This window comes from Hyperolius riggenbachi, chromosome 10 (genome assembly GCF_040937935.1).
Source record: "Hyperolius riggenbachi isolate aHypRig1 chromosome 10, aHypRig1.pri, whole genome shotgun sequence".
NCBI lineage: Eukaryota > Metazoa > Chordata > Amphibia > Anura > Hyperoliidae > Hyperolius > Hyperolius riggenbachi.
The window spans coordinates 92,272,762-92,285,102 of NC_090655.1; the positions used below are offsets into that span (position 1 = coordinate 92,272,762).

At 41.5% G+C, this 12,341-nt stretch overlaps 1 protein-coding gene across 2 annotated transcripts in view; it reads left to right on the forward strand.

Annotated features, from left to right (window-relative positions):
- RNLS (renalase, FAD dependent amine oxidase) overlaps positions 1 to 12,341 on the forward strand; it is a 207,257-nt gene that overhangs the window by 127,599 nt on the left and 67,317 nt on the right. For both annotated transcript variants that reach the window (XM_068257503.1, XM_068257504.1), the window contains exon 5: positions 10,758 to 10,931. In XM_068257503.1, the coding sequence (XP_068113604.1) occupies positions 10,758 to 10,931 (174 nt within the window). The remainder of the gene's footprint in view (positions 1 to 10,757; positions 10,932 to 12,341) is intronic.

Consider the following 12,341-nt stretch of genomic DNA (forward strand, 5'->3'; position numbering starts at 1 on the left):
CTCCCGCTGATGTCACCAGGAGCGTACTGCTCCGGCCCGTTATGGTGGTTTTCCGACTTTAAAGTCTGAAATTCCAGACGTGAACCGGAGGCGGGGCCAGAGTATCGGTGAGTGGCTGCGCGGGTACAGGATGTTTGCAGTGGAGCATTAGAAGCCCTGGATAAGTTCAACTCATTTTCCCCCGACCCCCTACAGTAGTCCTTTAATGCTATTTCGATATTTATTTTGTGAAATGTAAGCAGATTGGAATTTGACGAATCAAAATAATCAACTACTGCACTTGTTTGAACCATCTTCAAGCTGCAATATTTGCATATAATGACATTTGCATCAGCTTCAAACTATTAGCATGCCATTGACCACATGTACTGTGAATATTAAATACAATATTGTATTGAATTGTGTGTCATGTTGCAATATATATAATAGTCCGGATGTGCCCTGAGATAAATTTGCTACTGCTAATGATTTTGCTAATTTTTTAATTACTTTGCAAATATCTGTGAAAGTTTACTTTCTTTATCTTTCACAAATGAATTGAGTGTTTTCTTATTTAAACTGCCCACTCAAAAGTATTTAAGTAGGGGAAATGAGTTACTTATAATGAAGAAGATCCTTGTGAGAAGTCATCTCGGAGGTCCTGCCTCAAACAATTGTAGTATATTTTATTCTGCTTCATGGTGCGTAAGTTATGCTGTCTATACAGTAATCTCCATTCGTTCCTGTTCCTGCAGAAAAGCCAGCAGGGGGAGTGGGAGACCACTGACCAGCATAAAGCAATGCAATAACAATTATAGTGTAGAAGAAGGGTTTTACAGTTGTGTTCAAAATTATTCAACCCCCACTGAAATTGAGGGTTTTGGCCAGTTTGACATTGATTTTGATCATTTCAGGCATCTTGTTTACAATTAAATCAAAGAGGCACTTGTAAGTTAGACAAATATAACATAACATTTTTAATGAAATAACCACAAATGTATTTTCTGTGCTCACATCATTATCAGTTTTATTCAACCCCCAAGTGACATTTATTCTTAGTACAACTTCCTTTTCCAGTTATAACAGCTTTTAAACGTGAAGCATAGCTTGACACAAGTGTCTTGCAGTGATCTACGGGTATCTTAGCCCATTCTTCATGGGCAAAAGCCTCCAGTTCAGTCACATTCTTAGGCTTGCGCGCTGCAACTGCTTTCTTTAAGTCCCACCAGAGGTTCTCAATCGGCTTTAAGTCTGGTGACTGCGATGGCCACTCCAAAATGTTCCAGCCTTTAATCTGCAACCATGCTCTAGTGGACTTGGAGGTATGCTTGGGATCATTGTCCTGTTGACAGGACCAACGTCTCCCCAGCCTCAGATTTGTGACGGACTGCATCACATTTTCTTCCAATATCTCCTGGTACTGAAGATAATTCATGGTACTTTGCACACGCTAAAGCTTCCCTGTACCTGCAGAAGCAAAATAGCCCCAAAGCATGATTGACCCCCCGCCATGCTTCACAGTAGGCAAGGTGTTCTTTTCTTCATAGGCCTTGTTCTTCCTCCTCCAAACATAGCGTTGATCCATGGGCCCAAACCGTTCTAATTTTGTTTCGTCAGTCCACAGAACACTATCCCAAAACTTTTGTGGTAGTGTTCTGTGGACTAATGAAACAAAATTAGAACTGTTTGGGCCCATGGATCAACGCTATGTTTGGAGAAGGAAGAACAAGGCCTATGAAAAAAGCACGACCTTACCAAACGCTGCCGTTCAGCTGTAAGCAATTGTGCATAGTTGAGCCTTTTCTACAAAAGAGGCATCGAAAAAAGAAACCCTATTGGAAAAAGAAAATTTTGTTATTAAACCAAATAAATATAGGAAGTAGTGATTTTCTTCAGTTTTTCTTTAAAATACCAAAACAAAAAAATCTTTCAACTTTCTCTGTGATCATGTAATAACCGAATAAAATCCGCAATGTCCTTTGTGTGCAAAAATGCTCAGAAATGCCACTTTTCAATTTCTGACAGATCTTTGTCTGCAGCACTGCTGATGGTGCCAGGGACCCCCTCTTCTTTTGGTCTCCTCCACCTGAGAAGATTTTAGTGCTGTGACTGACAGGCTAGAAACAATCCTTGTCAGCTGGAACAGACCAACTAAAAAGGGGAACCCTTGTTCTGGTCAGTTGCTCTTTTCGCAGGTAAGAATTGTCAGATATGGAAATGCAGCATTTGTTTTTATATTTATTTTTTCACAGTTTACGGTTTAGTTCTGCGACTGTCAAATTAACGACTAGAGAGGTAGCAGGAAGTCAAACCTTTCGCTATAGTGGTCCTGTAAGCATATTCAAAACCAGTGGGTGTGAGTGACAGAACCCGCAGGCTCCCATCCACATCGGAGGTATCAGTTTCAGGTGCATTTACATTTCAACACATTCATTTAGTCAGAAGGAAATTTAACAATCTCTGGGATGTGGCATTTTCTCCGCTGGCTGGGCCATGTGAAAGTAGGAAGCTATTTTTATATCTATGTAACTTATGAAACAGCTTGTGGTCTCCACACCTACTTCTGTACGTGAGGCGTTCTGCCGAGCCTTACAAACCCTTTGCTAGTGTAGCCATAATACGTTAAGAAACAATGTAGCGTGACAAAATTAGCAATCCTTTCTGTGTATTAACCACTTAAGCCCGAAGGGTTGAAATTTTTTTACATCCGAGCAACTTTCACCCCCCATTCATTTGCCAATAACTTTATCACTACTCATCACAATTAATTGATCTATATCTTGTTTTTTCCGCCACCAATTAGGCTTTCTGTGGGTGGTATATTTTGCTAAGAGCCACTTTACTGTAAATGCATTTTAACAGGAAGAATAAGAAAAAAATGGAAAAAATTCATTATTTCTCAGTTTTCAGCCATTATAGTTTTAAAATAATACATGCCTCCATAATTAAAACTCACGTATTGTATTTGCCCATATGCCCCGGGTATTTCACCGTTAAAATTATGTCCCTATCACAATGTATGGCGACAATATTTTATTTGGAAATAAAGGTGCATTTTTTCCGTTTTGCGTCCATCACTGTTTAGAAGCCCATAATTTATTAAATCATATTGATATACTCCTTTGACATGAATATTTAAAAAGTTCAGACCCTTAGGTAACTATTTATGTTTTTTTTTTTTTTTATTATTGTAATTTTTTTTTTTTTAATTTAAACTTGTATGTGGGTATTTTTTGGTGTGGAAGGTAAACAGGGTTTTTTTTTAATATATTTATAGGTTTATTCTTAAAACTTTTTTTTTTTAAGGTGTAATTTGCTATTTGGCCACAAGATGGCCAGAATCAAAAAGTCCTGGGAGCGATCGATCTCGCTCCCAGGCAGAAGAAAGGAGACCAGAGCTCAGAAAAGCCGCAGCGTCTGAAGAGACGCTGTCGGCTTTTCTCCGGGGGGGGGGGGGTCCGATCAGCGAAAGGGATTTATAATCCCTTTCACTGATCGGTGGGCTAGCGGCCAGCAGCGGGGGCGCGCACGGGGGGGCCCGCGGGCGCGCGCGCAGCCCAACTGGACGAGAAATCTCGTCCAGTTGGGCTTAAGTGGTTAAAGGATTTCTGCATGAAAATAAAATATTTTTAGAAGTGATCAGGTCTGTACTGTATGATGTGAAATGCATGATATGTAGTGTATAATGTGAACTGTATAAGTACTGCACCGCTGTTTTAGTCAGGGCTGAATTTCTGGCAAGGCCACAAAGGCCTTGGGAGGCTGCAGCACAAGCGGGTACCAAGATGTGAAATGGGGGTTGCTACACATGAAAGAGAAGGCTGGAAATGGGGAGTAATACATGAAGTGGCTGGATAGTGTAATGATTGAGGGCTCCGCTGCTGACACAGACCTGGGTTCGAATCTCGGCTCTTCTTGTTCAGTAAGCCAGCACCTATTCATTAGGAGACCCTAGGCAAGACTCCCCAACACTGCTACTGCTTATAGAGCGTGTCCTAACGGCTGTAGCTCTGGCACTACGAGTCTACCAGAGCTAATGCGTGATATGAATGTTCTGTGACTTGTCTGTCTTGAAAAGTGGAAGCGGATGCCCAAGAAAGAAAGTAATTTTACTGATATTCCACTAGCGTCTTTCTCTGGCACCCCTTTTTAAATGTACGCTCATAGCATGCCGTAAATGGGATTTGGTCTTTAACCACTTCAGCCTACTATACTTGTCCAGATAGGCGCCACTCAAATCTAACTCCACGCATAGCCGCGTCCAGTGTTTAAGCGCTGGGTACGCGCGTGCGTCCGCCACTTGGACTCGGCGGTATTTCCGTGTGGGCGGTTGGGGAAGGGAAGCAAAGCTTCCCCAAACCGATCACAGTGCATGTAATGAATGGACATGACCCCGATCAGGGTCCATGTCCATTCATAATAATCCAAGTAATCCAGGAAGTGTAGCTGTGAAAAGTTAAATCACATACACCACATTTTTAATTTAAAAAAATAATTGAATCCCTTCCAAAGCCCCCACCCCAGTTACCAAGTAAACAGATGGGAAAAAAATCCATATTTGCCATAGGAACTTAGGGGGTTTTTTTTTTAATATGTATGACATGAGGGTGTATTACTATTATTTTAGTACAAGGGCTTACAATTTATGGGACACAAACAAAAAAAAAACCCTAAACAAAAAAATATACCTTTATTTCCAAATAATATATTTATATATTCTAATCTATAAATTGTGCTAGGAACATAATTTAAATGTTGTGATAGCCAGGACTAAGGGCCTATTTCCACTAGTTCTGCATCAGTTTTTCTGCATCCAGGATTCTGGATGTGGCTATTTACTACAGGCAGATTCTGAATGCAGAAAAACTGACTCCAGCAAATGCCTATGAACACGTTAGTGGAAACAGGCCCATAGGCATTCATTGGAATCAGTTTTTCTGCATCCAGAATCTGCGTGTAGTGGAAACAGGCCCTAATGGGCAATTAAAATGGGTGGGTTTTATTTATAGTAGGATTGCTTATTTTAAAACTATAGGGGATGGAATTGGAAAAATAGTGTCAATTTTTTTTTTATTTGTATATGCACACGAATGACTATACTGTATTCCCTTTTTTCTTTCTCTACCTGAAAGAGTTAAACATCAGGTATGCAAGTGACAGTTTCGGTCGGGACTGGGTAAGACTATAGCATAACCCTCACTGATCAATAATAATAGCAGTAAAACACTTTCCTGTCCGTAAATGGCTTCTTAGAGCAAGAAATAAATAAATAAAGGGCTTGATTAACAAAACAGTGATAACTGAGTTATCACGCCTAAAAGCTTTGCACGTGCAAACGTGCATGCAAGCCATTTTGCTCACGTGTTTCGCGTGCCAAGTTTTTGCACTCGCGTGTTAACTGTTACACGAATACGGCGATAAATCCACTTTGCACGCCACGTGAAAACTACGGCGCTTTGCGTGCTAACCTATTAGAGTGTATGCTTAGCATGCCCGTGGTAAGCTGGTTTGCATGTGATGTAATGCGCGCAAAACTTTACGCGAGCAAATTATTGACTTCATGCGAAGTTAGTTTGCGCGTAAAGCTTTACTCGCAATGATACCACGTGCAAAGCAGCTTTGCACGGGCGTCCTAAGTGTTAGCACTCTTTTGTGAATCAAGCCCAAAAAGTGTTAATAGTTCATAGATTTAAGCTCTGGCATATTGTAGTGAAGGTGTCATTGAGCAGAGACAATGAAACCGTAAAACTAGATTTAAATATAAAATAAAACTGTGTGATATCGGAAAACAGCCCTTTAAATTCACCGATTACATTATTTGAGGGTTTTTACTAATTGTAAATACATTCCACACTTGGAAAGCACCTACGTCTATCCAGAGAATACAGCTGAGGCTATTTTCACTTGGAAACTAAAGATGGCACTCAGACACTAGCAGGATTGTTCTCAAAACTTGTATGAATCCGTTATCGAAGGTGCAAGCCAGTGTTGCCCACAGAAACAAAGACCGCAGCTTTCTTTGTTTTCTAATGCTAGATTACAAAAAATGAAGGGAAGGATCTTCGGTTATTGTGAGCAATGCAGGTGTTAGGTTGTGTTCCCATTTGTGTCAGACCACATACGGCCAGCAGGAACCGATGGTCCGCAGTGATGCGGCTGGAGCCCAGGGCAGATGTGCTCTCCTATAGGCTATATGGAAGAAAGCATCTGCTGGCCCAGGATTATCGCGGACTGCACAGAAGTGCGGTCCGCTTACTTCACCAGATCCCATTTGACTAGTGTGACCTGCTCCTATTTATAAAATAGGAGCCGTTTGCTGTGGAACTGAGAATGGACAAAAAATGTCCATTCCTCGCCTTAAGTGGGAATTGCTCACACTGTGGCAATTGCACACGTTTGTGATTTCCGACAATCATAAACGTTCTGCATGCAGCATTTTCTCAGCAATAGTGTCGTGATTCTCATTTACTAGAATGAGTATAACCAAACGCAATTGCCGAAAAATTGCGATACACTGCGTTGCCAAGTGTGATTGGGGCCTTTCTTTGTTAGCACTAGTATGTCCTCTCGAACTGTCCTTTAATTATGAGCTGTATAATCCTATCTTTTAGGTTCACAGTAGTAGTAAAAGTAGTTGAAATTTGCCTGATTACTCATGTTTTCTTTACAGAATAGTGCACATTTGACTAAATCTGCCCGTGTATATAGACTTGAGAGCACAACTGTACTTGTCCTTGCACTGCCGTTCTGAATAAGCCTAAAAATACGAAAACGTACGCTTAGGTTTAGTTCTGCGAATAATGCAGCATGACTTGGAAACGTCATTTATAAGACCTTTTATGAAAGTCCCCCAAAAGAGCTCCTGTTTGAGGATAAACAACCCACTAAACCTTCTTGGTAAAATCCTTGGTTTAGTTGTAGCGCTGGCCAGAAAATGTTGGCTCCACTCAGCAGTTTTTTTTTCCCCCTCTTCCTCTTTATTCTGTTGCATATGTTTTTCATAATCCTTCCAGCTGAGTGATTGCAGTTTGTGTGTGTGGGAAAATAGAAATCTATCAGAGGGTACAAAGACTTCCACCCACCACGGACCGCTCCCTGCTTCATGGCTTCTCATGAATGCATGTAATGGTTCCTAATCAGCGTTCTAAGAACATACGCACAAATGCTTGAATGTTGCTGATGCACTCATGTTCTGTTTTTACAGCAAGAGGTAAAAGAAGGGATTATAGACCTTTATAGGAAGTGGATTAACGGTATACGCAAGGCTTCAACTACGCAAATCTGTAAATTATGATGGAGGAACCCAGCTTGTAATATACTAAGGTGGGACTCCAGCTAACCGTTATCTTTAAAGTTTTAAAGGAGTTAGAAAGCATTAGAACATGTTTTTATTGCTGCGTGTCCCCTTTTTTTTCCTGTTCCAAGGAATATACAGTGCAGAGAAACCTCTCAAAAGATACAGACCGCAATACAGTTCTAGATTACGTTCTAGTCCTTTTCCGCTCTTATAGCAGAACTATAGACTACGATTAAAACTTGCTTCCCAACTCTGACTGTATAGTTATCCTACCTGCCTTTGCAACAAAGTAAGGTCATCTGTGTGAAAGTCCCCCTCCCCCAGTTACATACTGTTTGTACTGGAAACAGCCATCTTACATAATAATGTCCTATCTACTTTAGATCTGTAACAAGAACATTCATACTGCAGTCCTTCCTACCTTGAAGTTTGCACACATAAGCTCCCTGCTGTAGAACAAGCTTTATGTCATGCACACAGAGATTAGAAAAAAAAATCCCTTCAGCCTGGAGAGTTCAGTGCTGCCTCTCAGAACCAAACCGCATAGTGACTAAGGCAGGGGTCACACTTGTCTGTTTTCGTGTGCATTTTCAGCACAGAAAAACACATTTAAACTAAGAACTCATGTAAATCAATGGGCTTGTTCACACATGAATGTGTATTTCACATGCAGAAAAAAAACAGATATGCTGCAGCATAATTCTGCACATTTTGTCAGTTTTTATCTATCAATTACATTAGCTGCTGTGAAAAAATGCTTGCTTTTCTGCATACAAACACGCACGGTGTGCAGAAAACGCATGCAGAAAACGCAGGATCTGCTCTAGGGGTCCGTTGAGGACCTTGTAGAGACGCACTATACTTAGGCCCCATGCACACGTTCAACAGTGGTCTTTTATGCAGCACAATTATCAAACAACTTTTGTTGCAAAACAAGTTGAGCAACCACGAAAAGTAGTTTGCGATTGTTCACACAACTGACAAGACGTCAATCCAACTGTTGGATTGACGTCTCATCAGTTGTGTGAACAATAGCAAGCAACTTTTTTTGGGGTTGCTCAACGTGTTTCACAACAAAAGTTGTTTGATAATTGTGCTGCATAAAAGACTGCTGTTGAGCGTGTGTATGGGGCTTTAGGCTCTCTTGTGTTCCAGTTCTACAACTATCCCAAGAGTTATCTAGTTTTGGGAGCAAGTATCCAGTGTGATGAGCTTAAAGAGGAACTCCAGTGAAAATAATGTAATAAAAAGAGTAAATCATTTATACATAATTATTGTAAAAATGAAGCAGTCAGTGTTTGCCCATTGTAAAATCTTTTAAATCCCTGATTTACATTCTGATGTTTATTACATAGTGACATTTTTACTGTTGGCAGGTGATGTAGCTGCTGCATGCTTTTTTGGCAATTGGAAACAGCTGTAAACAGCTATTTCCCACAATGCAACAAGGTTCACAGACAGGAAACTGCCAAGAGTACGTACTCAGAATTTCTTTGTGGGAGGGGTTTCACCACAATATCAGCCATACAGCGCCCCCTGATGGTCTGTTTGTGAAAAGGAATAGATTTCTAATGTAAAAGGGGGTATCAGCTACTGATTGGGATAAAGTTCAATTCTTGGTCGGAGTTTCTCTTTAAAGCCCGTACTCAACAAAACTGCCTTGACTGTCGTCAGACTTTAGCCCCTTTTAGACTGTTTGACGACAATCAGGCGTGTGTACGCGTGCAAACAACTTGACGAGCAACTGATAACAGGCATTTCGCCTGATCCAACTGTCGGATCTATATTGGCCTACGGTTATCTGATATTGTGCAGTTGGTGCATGCGTTGAACGACTGTTAAACGACTTGTACTTGTTTTCAATGTGTAGTCTATTGTTCCACTATCATGTGCAGTATGTAAGTGAGTTGGTCGTTTATCTGTCTGAATGTGTGGACATACAGGTTGTGCGGGTGGTCATTTGCACGTTTAAACGTGTGTATGTAGCGTCACCTGAAGGGTGCCCCAAGTCTTTGGTAGGGGAGTGATTGCAGCAGCAGGTAGTGCCCTTTTTCAACTACATCACAAAGAGCTGGTTCACACTAGAGGCACTTTGTGTTTTTTGTCTTTTTTTAAGTGCTGGCGATTTTTCAAAATTGCCCTGAAAGCTCTTTGATATCAGAGTGGTTCGTATCCGTTCCGCTCAGAAAAGCAGTGCATGGGACCTTTTTGAGGCGATTTTGCCTCAATGGAAGGTGTAGGATAAACTCAAAATGCTCACAAAATCACTTTGTGCAGCGACTGCATTCACGGTTTTAAGAATAAATACCTTGTATTTATTCTCTTCCAGGTCAAAGAGTTCACTTCCTGACTTGCGTCAGGGAGTGAATTAAAAAACCGCTCTGGAAAAGCGCTCTTCACAAAAACGCAATGGCCACCCAAGCGCCGGGAATCAAAAAAAATTGCGTCAAAAAAAGATCAATGTGCATTGTGAACGAGGCCTAAGGGCTGGTTCACACTGCAAGCACTGCTCTTGCTAATGTAATGCTATGGGTGGTTTTAAAAAAAATCACAACGCTCAAATGGGATCACACACATTGTATTACATTAGCAAGAGCTTTTCAAATCACTGGCTTGAAGCATGAACCAACCCAAATGCCTCGTTCACACTCGCACGTTGCCATGTGCATTTCGGATCAGAGACTTTTTGATCAAAAACCGGGGCTCGCCAATGTGATTGGCCCACAGTGATCACAGGGTCAGGAGCCTATGAAATTGGCTCCTGACCAACTCACAGAGCTCTTTTCGCATACTGACAGCAGAGCGAGAGGGCTGCAGCGGTGGTAGAGTGGCGGGAGCATGCAGAACGGTAATTGAAATCTACGCCTTGACAGGGATAACCGGTCCCAAACAGGGCATAGATTTCAATTACCAAGGAAAGAGGTTAAAGTTCCTCCATAAAATGTACATAGCCCTGACATCCTTTTTCTGTCCCTCAAAGAAGCTCATAATTTTATCCCTGCCTTAGTCATGTGTCCATGATAGTCTAGGGCCAAATAACTCATCTGTATGTTTTTTTTGATGTGTGAGGAAACTGGAGTGCCTGGAGGAAACCCACACATACATGGGGAGAACATACAAACTTTGCGCAGATAGTGGTATTTGACCCAGGGACCCAGCGCTGCAGGACAAGAATGTTATTCACTGTGCTCAAAGAGCCAGCAAACAGAAAAATGGGGCTCTTACATGCTTTGTCTGTTAGTGATTTGTCATATAATGTTATTCAAACAATAAAAGGGAATATATAATTAAGAAAAGTGAGTTAAGTGTGTCTGCCCAACACTGTGCCTAGTGAGCCTGCTAACAGAAAACAGAGGCACACACACACACCACCATGCTGCCCATATACCTCTGTAATTTGAACATATTTTTTTTAGTAGTGCATTGCCTTTAAGTACTAAATGCTGAAAGTATTCACGGTTTTTAAAAACTTTTCTTGCAGTGATTAATGAAAAGCAAAGGCGACAACTGGAAGCTGTAAGCTACTCCTCCCGTTATGCCCTGGGACTCTTCTATGAAGCTGGCACACAGATTGATGTCCCCTGGGCAGCCAAGTACATCACCGATAATCCCTGCATACGCTTCATCTCCATTGATAACAAGAAACGCAATGTAGGTCAGTGCTTCCATTATTCCTCTTAAATACAGAGACAATGAAGGGTGGGGATCATGAGCTATGCTGCCTAATTGAGGGCTGCAGCTCTGAAGAGAACTTGTATGTAGCTGAAGGCCTCCAGAGATGAATACAATGTCACACTAGGCCAGCAGTAATAAGGATTCGTTATTCTTCTTAATAATATTTCTTAACGGTTTCATAGCCTGCCAGAAATAAATGCATTCTTATTACACCTCAGGTGTGCAGTACCCTGCAATGATTTGTCCTATAGCCGTTTTTGCAGTTATATCTAAACACGCTGCAAGTAGTCCCTAGTTAACGAGATATGGACTGTAGGTTTGTTCTTAACCCGAATCTGTTTCCTAAGTTGAAACACTGTGCCATCTATTCCGCCAGTGCCCCCCTTGCCCACAGTGTCCCCTTCTGTTCCACCTGTGCCCCCTCCGTGCCCTGTGCCCTCAGTGTACCAAAGAAAAATGTCCTTTTAAAGATTTAAAAGATACCAGATGCGAAAATCGTAAGAGAAACGCAGGGACCAGTCATATACTATCACTTGTTCTGATGTCCACCTCTCCCCCCATTCTCCTGTCTAGCGCCCTGACATCCTCTTCTAAGTTGCCGTAGTTGGGCTTTACTGCGCAGCCGCTGGCATGGCTGCACGCATCATGCAGTGCAAGCCTGTGGCCGGGAGCGTACTGCGCATGTATATGACATCATGCACATGACGTAGTGACATCATACACATGCGTAGAGCGCTCCTGGCCACAGGCACACACTGTAGGATGCGCACAGCCCGGCAGTGGCTGCTCAGTAAAACCCTTAGGGGCTTTGAGGTATGACAGGGAGCTAAACAGGAGAACGGGGGAGCGGTGGGCATCAGAGCAAGTGATAATATATGCCTGCTCCCTGCGTTTCTCTTACGATTTTCGCATCTGCTATTCTTTAAAAGACATTTTTTATATCCTCAATTTTCATGAAAACTACTAAAAGTTTTTTTTTTTTTTTTTTTTTTTTTTACTTGTTCCCATAGAATCAAATTTCACATTTTCAGTTTGTTTGTATTGGCGGGTCATTCTTAAGTCGGATGTTCATAAGTCGGGGACTACCTGTACCTCCAGCAAGCAATGGTGTGTTACTGTAGTAAGCACGGAATTGGTAGTTTGGTAGTTTCCATTCCCTGCAATACATGAGAATTTATGGCTATTGCAGAAATAATCAAGTCAATGAGATGCATAATCCTGCATTAACATGGAATTATTTGCAAGTTTTGTGTGCAAATTAATGCAGCTTGAAAATACAGCAATTGAATGCCACCTTGGCACGATTGAAGTGGTCCATTTTCAAGCTGTGTAAATTGGCATAATCCAGCATCAACCAGGAATTATTTGCATATTATTGACCATCCCTAGT